Source organism: Geotrypetes seraphini, chromosome 15, assembly GCF_902459505.1.
Source record: "Geotrypetes seraphini chromosome 15, aGeoSer1.1, whole genome shotgun sequence".
Lineage (NCBI taxonomy): Eukaryota > Metazoa > Chordata > Amphibia > Gymnophiona > Dermophiidae > Geotrypetes > Geotrypetes seraphini.
This window is the reverse complement of record NC_047098.1, coordinates 55,898,336-55,916,858: the sequence shown is the minus strand read 5'-3', so window position 1 is coordinate 55,916,858 and position 18,523 is coordinate 55,898,336. Positions and strand designations below refer to the sequence as shown.

Below are 18,523 nucleotides of genomic sequence, written 5' to 3'. Positions count from 1 at the left end.
ATACTTGGCTCACTTTTATTACATACGAGGTGGTGCTGAAAAGTTCTCAGCCCAACCAGCCAACTTCCAGCTGGTCCACTGAATGCTCTGCGCTGCTCCAAACTCTATGACCGTCCACTGAAACTCTATGAGCGTCGGAGCAGCGCAGAGCATTCCGCACGCCAGCCAGCGCTAAAAACCTCTTCCATTCTTTTGTAAAAGTGTGGCGGTGGGAGGGAGGGGAGGGAGTTTGTATTGTATTGTATTTCTCTCATCATGTGTCAGAAGTCAGAAAGCATTGCTAAATTTGCTAATAAATAAATTTAGATTTTGTGCTAAGAAAAAATAGCCTCTCAGGTGCTCCTATCTAGTCATTTTTCACCTAATCATTGAACTGAAACTGTGACTTTAGGGTGCCCACCCATAGGTCTTTCAGTTTGTGTTTCTCAATAAATCCATAGAATGTACCATTTAGAGAATGACACGGGAACAAATTTTTCCCCCTTCCCACAAGAACTCAATTTCCTCATCCCGTCCCCTTGAGTTTTGTCGCTGTCCCTGCCCCATTCCTGTAAGCTCTGCCATAACCGCAGAAGCCTCGAACACTTATGATGTTAAAGTGTTTGAGGCTTGTGCAGATGAGGACAGAGCTTGCCCTATTACGTCCTCTGGAAATGCATTCCAGGTGTCCACCACAAGTTGGGTAAAAAAGAACTTCCTAGCATTTGTTTTGAATCTGTCCCCTTTCAACTTTCCGAATGCCCTCTTGTTCTTTTATTATTCTAAAGTTTGAAGTATCTGTCCCTCTCTACTCTCTCTATGCCCTTCATGATCTTGTAAGTCTCTATCATATCCCCTCTAAGTCTCCTCTTCTCCAGGGAATAGAGACCCAGTTTCTCCAATCTCTCCGCGTATGAAAGGTTTTCCATCCCTTTTATCACACGTGTCGCTTTCCTCTGAACCCTCTCGAGTAACGCCATATCCTTCTCAAGGTACGGCGACCAATATTGGATGCAGTATTCCAGGTGCGGGCGCACCATCGCCCGATACAACGGCAGGATAACTTCTTTCGTTCTGGTTGTAATACCCTTCTTGATTATACCTAGCATTCTATTCATTTTCTTAGCGGCCACCGATCCTCCAGTCCGAGTAGTGGCCCTTCACCCCTACCCTCTGTTTCCTACCCACCAACCAGTTTCTGATCCATCTATGTACGTCTCCTTCCACCCCATGGTTCTTCAGTTTCCGGAGCAGACGTTCATGAAGCACCTTGTCAAAGGCTTTTTGGAAATCTAGGTATATGATGTCTATGGGGTCTCCTCTGTCCATCCGTTTGCTAATTCCTTCAAAGAAGTGCAATAAGTTAGTTAGGCACGATCTCCCCCTGCAGAAGCCATGTTGGCTGGTTATCAGAAGTTCGTTTCTTTCAAAATGTTCATCAATGTTTTCTTCCGCCATTTTCCCCGGAACCGAGGTCAGACTCACCGGTCTGTAGTTTCCCGGGTCCCCTCTTGATCCCTTTTTAAAGATGGGTGTGACGTTGGCTATCTTCCAATCCTCCGGGATCACGCCTGTTTTCAGGGATAGGTTGCAAATTTGCAGCAGTAGCTCCGCTATCTCCTCCTTTAATTCCTTCAGAACCCTTGGATGGATTCCGTCCGGACCCGGGGATTTGTCAGTTTATAGTTTTTCTATCTGCCTGCGCAGCCTAATCTCAGGACTTTTCCGGTTTCTTCTTGCCCTAAACTTGACAACATTTCCTGCTTCATCAATCCTACTCCATCTACTCTGATCATCCCTTTTCCACATTTCTGAAAGATTCTCTGGAGAATTTGCACCCCTGTCATCCTCACAATCGTTGAAACCAGTTTGGCCAGTTACCTGAAGTTTTGAAGAAGTCAATTTTACACCCAGTTTTAAAAAAAAGGCTAAATATTACTCCCAATCAATTATTGTCCTATTTCCAACATCCTCTTTCTTTCCAAAATTATGGAAAAAGCAATACATATCCAACTGAATAACTTATTGGAAAAAATTAATACACTCTATCTCTACCAGCAGGTTTTTAGAGGAAGCATAGTACAGAATCCAGCAAAATTAAGGAATTCCTAGACTGAGGGAAGATTTCCTTAGTTGTTTCACTTGACCTATCTGCAGCCTTTGACCTTGTAGACAAAGAATAGCCATACAGGGTCAGACCAATGGTTCATCTAGCCCATCATCCTGTTTCCAACAATGGCTAATCCAGGTCATAAGAACCTGGCAGAAGCCCATATAGTAGCAACTTTCCCTGCTACCGATCCCATGGCAAAAAGTGGCATCCTTTATGTATGTCTCAATAGCTGACTATAGACTTTTCCTCCAGGAATTTATCCAAACTATTTTTAAACCCAGCTACGCTAACCACTGTTACTACATTCTCTGGCAATGAGTTCCAGAGCTTAACTATTCATTGAGTGAAAAATATTTCCTCCTATTTGCTTTAAAAGTATTTCTATGTAAGTTCATCTGCTGCTCTACTGGCTGATGGGTGTAGGCCTCAAAGGGAAGGTTCTGAGTTAGTTCCACTCTTTTCTTACTTCATATTCATTTTATGTTTTATTGGGTTCACCTATATCCATTTCTTTCCCACTTAATTGTAGAGTTCATGAGACCACTTAACTCACCCATCCTTTCTCATTACTATTTTGTGGATTACATTCTGCTTGTTGCTACCTGACAACACTGTTCTCCCCTCAATGACTGTCAGCAGTAGCACACTGATTAGATAAATATCGCCTGAAACTCAACGTTCCTAAATCCCAGCCTTGTGGGTTACAAGCTTCACTGCTGTTCCTGGTTGTCTACTGCAGATTTTTGGTTCGCCTATTCTACTCGTTTCAATATTGAAGGTACTTGGCAACTATGTGGACCCCAGAAAACCAAAAGTAGGAATGATAAGATGTCTCCTCATGGGGTATAAAACAGTTTATTAAAAAATGTTCATGTAGCTACAACCAGGAAGTGATGTGAGAGGGAGATCTGAGGCTGGCGCGAGCAGCAGGTAAGGTCATTTGAAGAGGGAGGTGGGTGGACAGAGAGGAGGAGAGGTGCTGGTGCCCCTGCTGAGATGGTGCCCGGGGTGGTCTGCATCTCCCGCACACCCTTGCTACACCACTCTCACTACACTTGCCTTTCTGAGGACTATATTTATGGGCATTTGTTAAACTGCTCTATCTTAGAGAAGATCAGGGCAGGTACAATCTCTTTTTTTAAAAAAAATCAGGTACTCTAACCCCCCTCTTTTACTAATGCATTGCACGGGTTTTAGCGCTGGCAGCAGCAGTAACTGCTCCAACGCTCATAAAATTCCTATGAGCGTCAAAGCAGTTACCGCCGCTGTAGGCGCTAAAACCCGCATTACGCATTAGTTCCTTCACCAGATTTAAATCTGGATTAAAGAGATATTTCTTTTCTATGACATATTCTGATTAAAGATCAACATCAGATGGAAAGCAAGGCAGAGCTCCTATTATATTTCCCAGTTTTCCCCTCCTCTTCCCCTTTTCCATCTCATTTTAGCCCTTCTGACCTCTCTTTATCCTCCTCTTCCTATTTCCGTTGTCATTTTGTAACTGGATGATTGTAAAGTGCTCTGATACTGATCAAAGGAGAAAAAGTCTGAAATGAATATTCCCCTATTCCCGTCATATGCTTTCTATGTCACTATTCAGCTACATCTTCATAAAGATTTCAACACTAGCTACATTCTCTGTGAATGGAATTTCAATGCCACAAAATTAATTAAGCTTGCTGACATTATTTTCCTCCTTTTCTGACTTAATCTTTTCTTTTTTTTTTTTTTTTTGCCACCACCACTACCACCGCAAGTACTAGATTGGAGCTGGGTTTCTGCTGAGTTCATTACTTACTAGTGAAAGCAAATAACATTCACTGAATTATTATACTGCTATTAATACTAAGTCAATTGCAGTGGCTTGTTATTTGCTAATAGACAGGGTGGCTCAGTTGAAGCCGAAATAGGTCATGTTTATGGCAATGTGGGAGCTGAGGGCCATATGTTAGTTGTTAGAAGCACTGGGTATATTTATGTCACTTGAGATAAAGTGAAAGTGGACAAAATTGCACAGATTTAGTAAGTCACTGGCTTGAAGGAAGAAAAGTAAATTTTATAAATAAAATCCCTAGCATTAGAAGACAGAATCGAACCGGGGAGTCCCTCTGGGTAAACCTGGCAAGAGGTGGCAAAAAATGCCTGTATCTTGGAGTGGTATACAGACCTCCAAGACAACCAGAAGACACGGACGCAGATTTAATTGAAGACATAGAGAATATCACTCTACGGGGCGACACTGTACTGCTAGGGGACTTCAACATGCCTGATGCAGACTGGACCACATTTTCAGCAACAACCAGCAGCAGCAGGAGGCTTTTGACCTCCATAAAAGGAGTACATCTCAGACAGATGGTAATGGAGCCCACTAGGGCCCAGGCGATCCTAGACCTGGTACTCACCAACGGGGAAAGCGTCTCAGAGGTCTCGGTAGGAGATACGCTAGCCTCCAGCGACCATAACCTGGTATGGTTCAACCTTAGGAAAGGATCCCCTAAATCAATTACAAAAACAATGGTGCTCAAATTCCGGGGCACCGACTTCGCACGCATGGGAGATTCATTCATCAGACGCTGCAGGACCAAGCAGAAACCGGAAATGTGGAAACTATGTGGTCGTACCTGAATTCATCCATTCACGAAGCAACTAATCGCTACATAAAATCAGTAGATAAACGGCAAAGAAACAACAAACCCCAATGGTTCACTGAAGAGATTTTGCACCTCATTAAGGAGAAGAAAAAAGTATTTCTTTCCTACAAACGTACGCAGAGAAGGGAAACTAAAGTAGAATATAAGACCAGATCTGCAGCGGTCAAAACAGCAGTTAGGGAGGCCAAACTTCGAGTGGAAGAAACTCTGGCAAAAAACATTAAAAAAGGGGACAAATCCTTCTTTAGATATATCAGTGATAGGAAAAAGAACACAGACGGTATAGTACGCCTTAGACAACCGGACGGAAACTACGTGGTGGCGGATTCAGAAAAAGCAGAACTACTAAATGAATATTTCTGCTCAGTCTTCACCTGCGAAGCACCGGGACACGGACCACAGTTGAAGGTAAAACAAGACGTGGATGACCCATTTCAGAATTTTGAGTTCACACCTGGGGACGTCTACAACGAACTGGCAAGGCTAAAGGTAAACAAGGCCATGGGACCGGACAATTTACACCCAAGAGTGCTCAGAGAATTGAGAGATGTTCTGGCGGAACCGTTGGCAGTGCTCTTCAATCTCTCACTAAGTACGGGGATAGTTCCGTTGGACTGGAAAACAGCCAACGTCGTTCCTCTACATAAAAAGGGTTGTAAGGCTGAGGCTGTGAACTATAGACCGGTAAGCTTCACCTCAATAGTGTGTAAACTCATGGAAACACTAATTAAGTATAAATTAGATACGATCCTGAACGAGGAAAATCTCCGGGAACCCAGTCAACATGGATTCACCAAGGGTAGGTCATGCCAGTCCAATCTTATCAGCTTCTTTGACTGGGTAACAAGAAGACTGGACTCAGGAGAGTCCTTGGACGTCATGTACCTGGACTTCAGCAAAGCGTTTGACAGCGTCCCACACCGCAGGCTGCTGAACAAAATGAAATCGATGGGATTAGGAGAGACTCTAACTGCATGGGTTAAAGATTGGCTTAGTGGCAGACTTCAGAGGGTGGTGGTTAACGGTACCCTCTCTAAAATGTTGGAGGTGACTAGCGGAGTGCCACAGGGTTCAGTCCTGGGCCCACTCCTCTTCAACATATTCATTGGGGATCTGACTCAAGGGCTTCAAGGCAAGGTAACCTTATTCGCTGATGACGCCAAACTATGCAATATAGTAAACGGCTATAATCTACAGGATGCTATGGAGCAAGACCTGCGTACTTTAGAAAGTTGGTCCTCGATCTGGCAGCTGGGCTTCAACGCCAAGAAATGTAAGGTCATGCATCTCGGTAACGGAAATCCTTGCAGAACTTACACCCTGAATGGAGAAACTTTAACCAGGACTACGGCAGAACGAGACTTAGGAGTAATCATCAGTGCTGACTTGAAAGCAGCCACTCAAGTGGAGAAGGCTTCATCTAAAGCACGACAGATGATAGGTTGTATCAAGAGAAGCTTCGTCAACAGGAAGCCTGAAGTCATGTTGCCATTGTACAGAGCCATGGTGAGACCTCATCTGGAATACTGTGTGCAATTTTGGCGGCCACATTACCGTAAAGATGTGCTCAGAATTGAATCGGTTCAGCGGATGGCCACCAGGATGGTCTCGGGGCTAATGGGTCTCCCGTACGAAGAAAGACTGAGCAAATTGCAACTCTACACTCTCGAAGAGCGTAGGGAGAGGGGAGACATGATTGAGACATTTAAGTACATCACGGGACGGGTCGAGGTGGAAGATGATATCTTTCTTCTGAAGGGACCCTCGACCACAAGAGGTTATCCGCTCAAACTCAGGGGAGGGAAGTTTCGTGGAGACGCCAGGAAATACTTCTTCACGGAGAGAGTGATTGAGCATTGGAACAAGCTTTCAGTGCAGGTGATCGAGGCACGCAGCATCTCAGACTTCAAGAATAAATGGGATACCTATGTGGGATCCCTACGAGGGTCATGCCAAGGGATAGGGTCACTAGGGTATAGACTTGAAAGAGCGGGTCAGTAGAATGGAAGTATAATTACAATCATACTTAAGGGGGTCATTAGACTTAATAGGGAGGGTCAATAGGGTGGGCAGACTTGATGGGCTGTAGCCCTTATCTGCCGTCATCTTTCTATGTTTCTATTCTGATGGATTAAAAACTTTGTATTCTAGTTTTAAATTCAATCTGAACTTCACAGATTTGAGCCAAATTTCAATATACACATCCAGGGTGGGAGGGAGGGGGGAGGGGGTTTGTACTGGAATTGTTTTAGGGAATTTTTAAATAGTTTCTTGTGGGCATTTACTTTCTTGATTAATAGGCGGAAGAGTAGGGGAAAATAATTGCTTATTACTATATTACTTACATGAATTATTTGTATGCATAACTGTAGTTGGAAAATTTAATAAAGATATTTAAAAAAAAAAGTTGGTCCAATAACAGTTTACTAAAGTATTTTTTGAAGACAATTTTTAGAGTGGCATCGGAAGGGTCACAATTGAGTCAACTGTGTATTAAGCAGAATGCACACCCCATAAGATTCTATAGAACAGTAGTTCCCAACCCTGTCCTGGAGGACCCCCAGGCCAATCGGGTTTTCAGCTTAGCCCTAAAGAATATGCATGGAGCAGATCTGCATGCCTGTCACTTGCATTATATGCAAATCTCTCTCATGCATATTCATTAGGGATAGCCTGAAAACTTGATTGGCCTGGGGGTCCTCCAGGACAGGGTTGGGAACATTACATTACATTACATTACATTAGTGATTTCTATTCCGCTTGTGCCTTGCGGTTCTAAGCGGATTACAAGTTAGAGGACTGGACATTTCCAGTAGCATTGCAGTACATGTAATCAAGAGTGTGTCCAGTTACAATTGTTAGTCTGGACTTTTCCAGGAGAAATTGATAGCAGGTAGTAGATAGTGATAGGTTGTTTAGACGAATAGAGATAATACTGTTCGGATTCAGGGTGTTGCTGGTGGTGGTGATGGAGGTGGTCGTGAGAACATTTTCTAATACTTTTATGAGGTTATGATGATGGGAAGTGTTTTTTGAAGAGATGAGTTTTGATTTCTTTTCGGAATACTTTAATGTCTGTAGATTTGGTCAGTAGATTGGTGATGGTAGTATCGATCTTTGCTGCCTGTGTCGCTAAAAGGCTGTCGTATAGTTTCTTTCGTCGTGTTCCTTTGAGAGGGGGGTGAGTGAATAGGCTCTGAGTTCTCCTTAGTCTGTGTGAGAGGTTACGGTGTAGTCTGTTATTTAGGTAGCTGGGGGCTGTTCCATGTATTACTTTGTATAGTAGACAATAGAATTTGAACTGGGATCTTGATTTTATTGGTAGCCAGTGTGAGTCTAGGTATGCTTTGGTGATGTGGTCATATTTGCCGAGTGAGTAGATGATTCTGAGGGCTGTGTTCTGAACTGTCTGTAATTGTTTTATCATGTAGTTTGGGCATGATAGGTATAGGCTGTTACAGTAATCTACAATACTTAGCACTAGGGATTGTACTACTATCTTGTATTGATCTTTGTTGAAGAATTTTCTTATTTTTCTTAGGTTACGTATTGTGAAGAAAGCTCTTTGGATGATTTTGTGGATTTGAGACTGCATTGTGCAGTTTCTGTCTAGTTGTATTCCCAGGATCTTGAGTGTACTTTGCATTGGGTACTTGATTGTATTTAGTACTAGTTCTGTGAGAGATGGTTTTTTTTCCTTCTCTAGTAGTAGGAATTTAGTTTTTTCCGAGTTCAGTTTTAGTTTATGACTTGACATCCATTTTTCTACCGTTTCCATTATTATTTTCAGGTGGTTTGTGGATAATGGGTCTTGAATGTTAAAGGGGAGGAGGATAGTTATGTCATCCGCATAGCTGAATGATACTGTGTTTAGGGCGTCTAGGGTTATGCCTAGGGATGCTATGAAGAGGTTAAATAATATGGGTGATAATGGTGATCCTTGTGGTACTCCACATGGGTTTGACCATGGGTCGGATATGTGCTCTTTTGATTTGACTTTGTATGTTCGTGTTTTGAGGAAGCTTCGGAACCATTTGTGAACATTACCTGAGATTCCTATTGCGTCTAATGTCTGGAGTAGCGTGTGATGGTCAACTAGGTCGAATGCCGCAGAAAGATCGAGTTGAATGAGAAGCAGCTTGTTTCCTTTGCTGAGGTGTTGTCGGACAATGTCTAATAGTGATACCAGTAGAGTTTCTGTGCTATGGTTGGATCTGAATCCGGATTGTGATGGATGTAGTATGTGATGGTCTTCAAGGTAGTTGGAGAGGTGTTGTGCGACAAGGCCTTCTGTTATATTAATGTATAGTGGGATTGAAGCGATTGGTCTATAGTTTGCAGGATTATCTATAGGACCTTTGGGATCTTTTAGGATAGGTGTAATTATGATTTCTCCTAATTCCGGTGGGAAATGACCTTCACTTAATGTTGTTTGAAGCCATAGTGTGAGGCTAGCTTTAAATTTGGTAGAAGCTGTTGCTAGTAAGTATGAGGGACAGTTGTTTAAGTCACATGAGGATTTGCTGTATTTTTTGTAAAGCCTGTCCAAGTCTGACCATTGTATCTTTGGGAAGTTTGTCCATATCCTGTCTGCTGGGATTGCTTCATCTGTTTTGGGATTGATTCGTATTTCTTCTATGTTGGTTCTTGAGTTGTTGAATGTGGATCTGGTTGTGATGATTTTGTGTTTGAAATGATCTGCTAATTGGGTGGCTGTGGGAGTTTGGTTTCCTTGGGTGGCGAGAAATGGTTTGGTATCAGTGAGATTTCTTACGATGTTAAAAAGTATTCTTGTGTCTGGTTTTTCGGTGCTGATGAGTTTGGAGTAGTAGTTTTTTCGTTTTTCCTTCAGTTTGGTATTGTATTGTTTGATTAGGATTTTCCATTCATCTTTGATGTGATTGTGTTTTTGTTTTTTCCATGTCCTTTCTAATTGTCTGCATTTTCTTTTTAGTTGTAGAAGTTCGTCGTCGAACCATTTATTAGATGGTCTGTCTATTTTGTTTTTGTTTTTTATTGGAGCTAGTTCGTTTAGTGTAGTTTCACTGAGGGTCCGCCAACTGTTTATGAATTCTTTGGGGTTATTGGGGTCGATTTCGGGGTCGACTGTGTTCCAGAATGTGTGAGGTTCGATTTTCGGTCTGATCTTGATGAGTGATTTCTTTGGGATGGGCTTGTTGTTATTTTGAGCCCAATTGATGGTGAATGAATATTTGTAGTGATCTGACCATAGAGTAGGGTGCCAGGACCCGTTTGAGATGTAGATGTTTTGTTCGTTTTGATTTGGAGATGAATAAGCTGCTATATCGAGTTGATGACCTTTTTCGTGTGTGGGTTCTGGGTTGAGAATTTGATAGGATAAAGTGTTGAGGTATGAGAGTATATCTGTTGTTTGTTTGGATGATTGATCTTCTAAGTGGAGATTTAAGTCTCCGAGGATCAAGTTGTGTGTGGAGGAGAGTGAGTTCTGGAAGATGAATTCTTCAAGTTCTTGTTTTGAGGTGTTCCATTTACCTGGTGTAATGTAGCAAATAAGACAGTTCAGGTTTCCATTGAGTGATTTGTCAGATATTTGGCAGGCTAGCAGATCTAGATAAGGGGTGGAGTGCTTGGTTAGTACGTCGATGTTGAGATTGTTTTTTGTTATGATTGCTAGACCTCCTCCTCTTCTGTTTTCTCGACATACTAATTCAAGTTTATATCCTTTGGGGCAGAATTCTGTGATGCTTGGATCTGACTCAGAGGTGAGCCATGTTTCGGTTAGGAAGAGACAGCCTAGATTGTCTTTGGTCAGCCAATCTTTGATTAATTCTGCCTTTGGGAACCACTGCTATAGAACACATTGGGGGTAATTCTACACAGGCCACCTGTACTTGGGTGCCGGGATGATGTCACTGAGCACAAATTCTTTATTGCCATTCTAGAATGCTAGCATGAGTCTACAGTGGCGTGCCTAACCTTAGGTGCCAGCACTTACACTAGCTCGATGACTGGTATAAATGTTCGTGCCTAACTGTAGGCATTTAGATGTGTAACTTCAAGTATTCTATACGATGTGTGCATGCCAACCTCCGACCTGCCCATGCCCCTCCTAGGCCAACATCCCCCTTGTAGTTGCGCGCTAAAGAATTTGCACACACATTTTGGGGAACACTGACAAAGAGCAGTTATGTGTGTAACTGCTAATTAATAATAATAATAATAATAATAATTTTATTTTTATATACTGCCCTACTATATAGTTCTAGGCGGTTCACATACAGTGCTAAAATTATACAATCAATGAATAATATACAATTTGCTAAAATACACTAAAATTCCAATTAGTGCCAATTACCACCAATTACCACTAATTATAGCATCTCATTATTCCATTACATTATGCGCATAACTGACCTTATTCTATAACTTGGATGCACAGCCTTGCACATTAAGCATCAAGTTGGGCAAGCAAGTTTATACAACGAAGGAGACTGTGTGAACTCAGAAGAACGAGCCACCCCATACCTAGGACTGAATTGCATTTCCGAGACAGTGTTATGCTTATTACTCACATATGCTCCCCAACTACTGCTTTTAGCAGCAACAAAGATCAGGCAGATAAAGATGGCAGATCCCAACATGCCCACAGCACAGACCAGGGGGTCAGCACGCTGGGTTTTTAGCCGGCACCACTTTGTTGCTGTAGCTCCCGTGATCACACCAAGAAAGCCAGTGATGCAGGTGATTGCTCCGAATATCAGGCTGTTATAAGAAACAGGTATCTTGGCATCAGATGAAGCACTGTACTGAAAGTCTCATACAAAACAATTTCACCATACAATTACTGATTAGACTAGAGCAGTCATTATCAACCTGGCCTTGGAGTAGCTCCTAGTCAGTGGCCTAGTCAGCCACCCCACCTGCTGTGTGTGCCCCCCCCCCCTTTCTCATTCCCTGAACCTTTTTAACTTCTCCGACACGAGCAGCATGCCCGCGTTGGTGTCATCTTGCTCCTTGATGTCACTTCCTAGGTGAGGGACCTGGAAGTGACATCAGAGAGAGCGCCAATGCCAACACAGGCAGCAGTGTTGTTCGTGCCAAAGAAGTAAAAAAGGTATGGGGGAAGACAGGGCAAGGAAGGGATGGAGAGGACGGTGCCCGGGTTGGGCCTCCTCCACCCCCCTTACTATGCCACTGCTCCTAGTCCATTTTATTTTTACAATTTCCAGATGAATATGTGTGAGATCTATCCCCATGCACTTATTTCATGGTAAGCAAGTCTATGTCACGCATATTCATTTGGAAATACTGAAAACCCAGACAAGCTAGGGCAGGGGGGTCTCAAACCTGTCTTAGGGGTCCCCAGGCCAGTCAGGGTGAAAACTCAACTGGCCTCTGGACTTCCTAAGGCAGCTCTGAGTACCCCTGGGCTAAGGGTAGTAAAGGTTGAGAACCCCTGGATTAGAGGATAAAAATGTGTTGTGTTAGCAGCAGTACTTCATAAAATAGCAAAATCTCTGGTTAATGTGACCATCAGCAAACTGGTGAATCAGGACCAGGAGCTGGGCATCAACGCAGACGCTTTCATAAGAACATAAGAATTGCCGCTGCTGGGTCAGACCACTGGTCCATCGTGTCCAGCAGTCCGCTCCCGCGGCGGCCCTTAAGTCAAAGACCAGTGCCCTAACTCAGTCTAACCTTACCTGCGTACGTTCTAGTTCAGCAGGAACTTGTCTAACTTTGTCTTGAATCCCTGGAGGGTGTTTCCCCCTATAACAGCCTCTATTCTGCATAATACAGACCCTGGTTAAGCTTCTCACAAGCCTGTATTTTTCCACATTACAGTGGTTAAAGTGCTTAACTATGACTTTGTATCCTGGAACTAATTATCTGTGTAACCTGAACAAGCCATTTTATCTCCCTCAAAGTAAGCATTAAATCATAACAATGTTTCATTTGTCTTCTTTTTGATAGCTGTGAAGAAATGAAAGAACGAAACCCAGGTCACTCTCTATCTGTGCTGAAGGCCGAGCTGTTCTTTACCTGTCCTTGGTGCTGCACGGTTCATGGCTGCAGGGCTCCACTGTTTTCTGCACTACTTGTGCCCTGTGCAGGTAAAGGGGGATCCACATGCCCAAGGCTCCCGTGGCAAAGGAGACTGTCGATGTGGCCAATGAAGAAAACACATAGCTGCGACTGGATGAGACAAGAGAGACAAGGAGAAATGATCTATCCATTTCATTATATACTGGTTTTTGTGCCACATTTGTGCAGCAGTGAAAAAAAAAAATACCCAGAAGTTTCTGTATTACTACTCCACCAACAAGTTTCAAGTTTCATTGACTTTTAATATACCGACCATCAACAAGTATCTGGCCGGTTTACAATAAAAATTTAAAAAGAGATAAATAATTAAAAAAATAATGAAAGTGCACACCAAGGACGTTAACTGGACAGACTTGAAGGTGAGGGAAAAAGGGGGAGGGGGGGAGTTACATGTTAGAAGAAGAAAGGAGAAAGAGGGAAGAGGGTAAAACATATGGGGTGGGATCGCTTTATAAAAGAAAAAGAAGGGGAAAAAGAAGAAAGAAAGAAAGAAAAAAAACAAAAAAAAAACAAAAAACATAGAAAGAAAAAAATGCTCTAAGCACAGGTAAAGGCGTCGCTAAATAAAAAAGTCTTCAGGCTTATCTTAAATTTATCAAGTTGTTGTTCGAATCGGAGTTGCTGTGGCACAGCATTCCACAAAGTTGGAGCTACTACTGCGAAGTTTATTTTTCTAGTGTAAAAGAAATCTTTTATGGAAGGAATTAACAAGAGTTTCTGATCTGCTGACCTCAGTGTACGTATTGGGCATCTCATTAAAGGAAGGACATCATTACAACACTAACTAACTGCATCACAAAGTGATGAAATCAACTGTCTCCCCAACTTCCATAAAGAACCTAAACTAAACTAAACCTTGGGTTTGTATACCGCACCATCTCCATAGTTGTGGAGCTCGGCACGGTTTACAGGAATTGTAATAAGAAAGGAACTCCAAGGAAGGCTAGATGAAGATCAGAGGAGAGGAGAATGTTAGAGGGCTAGGATGTCAGAAGAGGGGGGAGTGTTAGGTTTTAGAGAAAAGCTGTTTACGGAAGGGTTGGAGAGCACTCAGGTTACGAAGGGGGGAGATAAGGTTGTTCCAAAGCTCGATGAGTCTGAAGGAGAGGGAAGTCCCCAATTTTCCTGGGTGGGAAATGCCTTTTAATGAGGGGAAGGATAATTTCGATTTTTGGGTAGGTCTGGTAGTATTAAGATTTGAGGAATTCCAAGAAAGTGGGATTAATGGAGGAAGGATGCCATGGAGGATCTTGAAAGTTAGGCAGATGCATTTGAAATGAACTCTGGAAGTTATCGGGAGCCAATGAAGCTTGGAAAGGAGCGGTGAGACGTGATCAAATTTACTTTTGGCAAAGATAAGCTTGGCCGCAGCATTTTGGATCCGTTGGAGTCTGAGAAGGTTTTTCTTTGTTAGGCTTATGAAGATAGAATTGCAGTAGTCCAGTCTGGAGAGGATGATAGATTGGACGAGAACGGCGAAATGCTTTTGGTGGAAACAGGATCTTACTTTCCTCAGCATGTGTAGGCTGAAGTAGCATTTTTTTGCCAGGGAATTGAGGTGGTCATTGAAGGACAGTGTAGAGTCAATGATGACGCCCAGGACCTTGCTGGAGAATTCGAGCTGCAGAGTGGAGCCAGAGGACAGAGGGATAGAGGTAGGTAGATGAGCTAAATTTGGGCCAAGCCAGAGTAGTTTTGTTTTGGATTCATTCAATTTCATTTGGACGGTATGGGCCCAGGATTGGAGGTTCGAGATACAAGAGGATATGTTCTCTGAGAGATTAGTGAGGTTCGAGTCGGTCTCGAGAAGGACGAGGATGTCATCAGCATAGGTGTAGATTGTTTCAAGGGGGGATAGATGGAGGAGTTTTAGAGAATACCAATGTTACTACACACACCCCTGAATTCTCAAATGTGTGCACAATTTTATGCAGGGCGTGCAAAGCTATGCATGTAAGTTACAGAACAGGTTCAATTACATATTCAGATTAATCATTTAATTAGCTACAATTGGTTTTGTTAGGTACTAATCAGCATTAATTAGCAGTTATGTGTGTGTGACGGGATGTGTGTCCCGTCACCAGAAACCCCAAATTTAAAGAAGAAGGTCTCGGTGAAAACGTACTACCCCAAAACAGCATGGGTTTAAAGCCAGGAACAGATACTATTAGTTCTAGGCGGTTCACAACAAATAGATGAATTACATACAGTGCGATTGAAAAAAGAAGAACATAACAAGGCAATCGAAGGGTCAAACTAGTTTACATTGACAATTTAAGTGAAGGAAGGGCTAATTCAGAGCACATTCGGTATGTACTGTAAGAGAATACAATTGAATTTATGAGAAGGGGGAACAAAGCATATTATATGAGAGGGGGGAGCAGGGATCTTGGAAGGGGGAGGAGGGGGAAAAAGTAGGAAGGTGGGAAGTGTTGGGTATGAAAAAACCCTAGAATATAAATGATAATTAATATTTTCTCTGCGTACAGTGTGTTTTGTTTTTTAAAAAATTTTATTGTTGTTAGATCATTTTGACTTGGTCATTTTAAAAGTAACTCGCAAGTCCAAAATGTGTGGGCACCCCTGCCCTAAAACATACCAATCCAAAAATCATCACACATATAGCTATCGACACAAGAAAATGCCCCTAGCAATACTGTCATCATTACTCATCAGCTGTAGTCAAAGAGAAACAAAACAGTTTCCGAGGAATAATTATCAAGCCATATTAGAAATAAGCATCAACAAATAGCCTAGTCTTAAGCAGTTTTTTAAAAATGGAATGTTCCACACGTAATCTTATTTGACCGGATAAAGTATTCCATAATGACATCCCAGCAATCGTAAACATTTTCATTTCTGTAGACACATATTTTATGTTCTTAGGTAATTGACATACTACTTTCATACTACCAACAGATCGCAGGGCTTTACCAGGTCTATACATCTCCCAAAGACAATGGAACCAATACGTTACCGTTCGATGCAGTTTGTTGAATGTGAATAGTCTACATATAATCTTCTCACTGGCTGGCTTTCTGTTTGCCTTCTAAGCTCTCTATGTCACAGTGCCATCACGGTGAACCCTATTCTCTGAATTACACATTGCCTTTGCTATATATGCTGAGTTAAGAACATAAGAACATAAGAAGTTGCCTCCACTAGGTCAGACCAGAGGTCCATTGCGCCCAGCGGTCCACTCCCGTGGCGGCCCATCAGGTCCATAACCTGTGAAGTGGTTTCTGACTAATCCTATAATCTACCTCTGCTTCTATCTGTACCCCTCAATCCCCTTAACCTTTAGGAACCTATCTAAACCTTCCTTGAACCCCTGTAGCGTGTTCTAGCCTATCACAACCTCCGGAAGCGCGTTCCATGTGTCCACCACCCTCTGGGTAAAAAAGAACTTCCTAGCATTTGTTCTAAACCTGTCCTTTTTTAATTTCTCCGAGTGCCCCCACAGCCTGAAGAATTTGTCCCTGTCTACCTTCTCTATGCCCTTCATGATTTTGAAGGTTTCTATCATGTCTCCTCTAAGTCTCCGCTTTTCCAGGGAGAATAGCCCCAGCATTTCCAATCTGTCAGCGTATGAGAAGTTCTTGGAGGGATGATATAAAAAAATCATGGCAATGGAACAGTGAAGTGTCATTAGCTTATGTGCCCTGTGCTCTGAAAAGGTCTTACTTTCTTATCAGCGCCTTCATGTCCCTGAACCAGGAACTTCTGGCCTTCAGCTGATTGGCTTGGCTTTCCTTAGAAGCTGGCACAAATATTAAAATCAGTGCTCCTGTTATCATGCCAGGTACTGGAGACACCTGGAAAAGAGTGAAAGCATTAATCTAGCAGCAATTTTCATTCGTTCATTGAAAGATCTTCAGCTGGTAACATAACTTCCTGTGCCTAAGATGGTGGGTGAATATGAAGAGCTCATGTAGGACCATCGAGAGATTTTGTCAAAGGCTTATAAAATTGTCTTAGGAATTATTTTATATGAAGAGGTCAATTTTCTAAAGCCTCTTGTCCACTTAAATGGCTAGTTACCTGGGCCTTTTGAAAACTGTCGCACTGCATGCTTATGACAGTGTGTATGTGTAGTTCCACTGTGTAGGTACTTCCACCTGCATTTTTCCAGAGGCCTTCCCCTGGAGTAGGGTTACCATATGGCTCCAGAAAAAAGAGGACGGATTGAGACATCCAGGTTTTACTTCCATTGCTTCCAATGGAAGTAAAACCCAGATGTCTATCTGTCCTCCTTACTTCCATTCCTGTCAATGGACGTAAAACCCGGATGTCTCAATCCGTCCTCCTTTTTCTGGAGCCATATGTAACCCTACCCTGGGGTGGAGGAGGCAACAGCACATTCTTCTGACTTGGAAAAATACCCATAGAAAATGAAAGTGTAAAACCCCGTGAGGACTTCTTTGAAAATTTTTTTTTAAGTCCACCCACTTTGAACCTGCCTGCACAATTTTGAAAACTGCCTCATAAGTGGGCAGAATAGTCGCTGTTGTAGACATGTTTCTGTCAGAACCTGTGCTGTGTCTTTTAAACTGACAAATAAAAAATTGTGGACAGCATTGCTTTTAAACACCAGCTGCAAGTGTTTAAATTCTGATATACATTCAGCGTCAGTCAGTGGCGTAGCTGTAAGTCAGTTTCTTGGTAGACCCCTCTTTCCCATCCACTCACCACGGTGGTTAGGGGAGTTTAGCTAAGAAACCTCCAATTACCCAGAGGGTGAGGGTAGGGAGAAATGCTAGAAGTCTTCAGCTAGTGGGGCTTGGAGATCCCTACCTATCACATCCCTGCTGGATGGGCCTGTATCCACCTAGGCCCATCTGTGGATATGCCATTTGCTCCCAGCTACCAACATCAGCACCTGCTTCGTTCTCACACTTGAACTGAGTATGCATGAGATACCAAGCAGGCATGGGGGTGAGGGGTGGTGCCACCATCGGTGGCTGGGAGCACAGCCACCCGCTGCTACAGTATTCAGATAGCCTGGGGGGTCTGGCAAAGGAAGTCTTCAGCTGGCAGGGCTTGAGGATCTCCGCCAGCTACACAGGTGATATGCGCCAATGCTAGGTAAACCTGAGCCCTGCCCACCTGGTCCTACCTGTGACTTTGCTACTGCCGTCGGTATCTAATATAATAAAACTAGCCACGCATGCGCACTCCCTCCTGCGTGTTCCGTTTTCTGTGCGCTGTAGGGCCCCACAGGTAGAAGTGCGCATGCGCGGCTACCGTTTTATTATATTAGATATTGGCTGCTGGTAGGGGCTAGAGTGATGCTGAATCTCAAGGTATTGCATGGAATGGGTTCTGTTTAGGGTTGTTTTTCATCCTGTTGGTCGGTCTGGCCTGCTCCCTGCTCGCCTTGCCGTATTGTATTTTTAAGTTGAAAGACGCGGCGGAGAGGGAATGCTGCACAGGGAAGTGGGGGGAGGGGAAAATGCTGGTGAACACGGAAATGGAGGGGGAAGGAATGCTGTGGCTACAGCACAGGGAAGTGGGGGGGGAGGGGAGAAATGCTGCTGAACAGGGAAATGGAGGGGGAGGGAATGCTATGGCTGCTGCACAGGGAAGTGGGGATGGAAAAAAAATGCTCCTGCACAGGGAAATGGAGGGGGAGGGAATGCTATGGCTGCTGCACAGGGAAGTGGGGATGGAAAAAAAATGCTCCTGCACAGGG

At 43.2% G+C, this 18,523-nt stretch overlaps 1 protein-coding gene across 2 annotated transcripts in view; it reads right to left on the bottom strand.

Moving 5' to 3' along the window:
- The window catches only part of SPNS2 (sphingolipid transporter 2), a 208,396-nt gene that overhangs the window by 55,401 nt on the left and 134,472 nt on the right, over positions 1-18,523 (bottom strand). For both annotated transcript variants that reach the window (XR_004537091.1, XM_033921929.1), the window contains exons 6-8: positions 16,516-16,646; positions 12,769-12,921; positions 11,298-11,487 (exon numbers count right to left, since the gene is read on the bottom strand). Coding sequence is in view for 1 of the 2 variants with exons in the window: in XM_033921929.1 (XP_033777820.1) it covers positions 11,298-11,487; positions 12,769-12,921; positions 16,516-16,646 (474 nt within the window). In the remaining variant the exon portion in view is untranslated. The remainder of the gene's footprint in view (positions 1-11,297; positions 11,488-12,768; positions 12,922-16,515; positions 16,647-18,523) is intronic.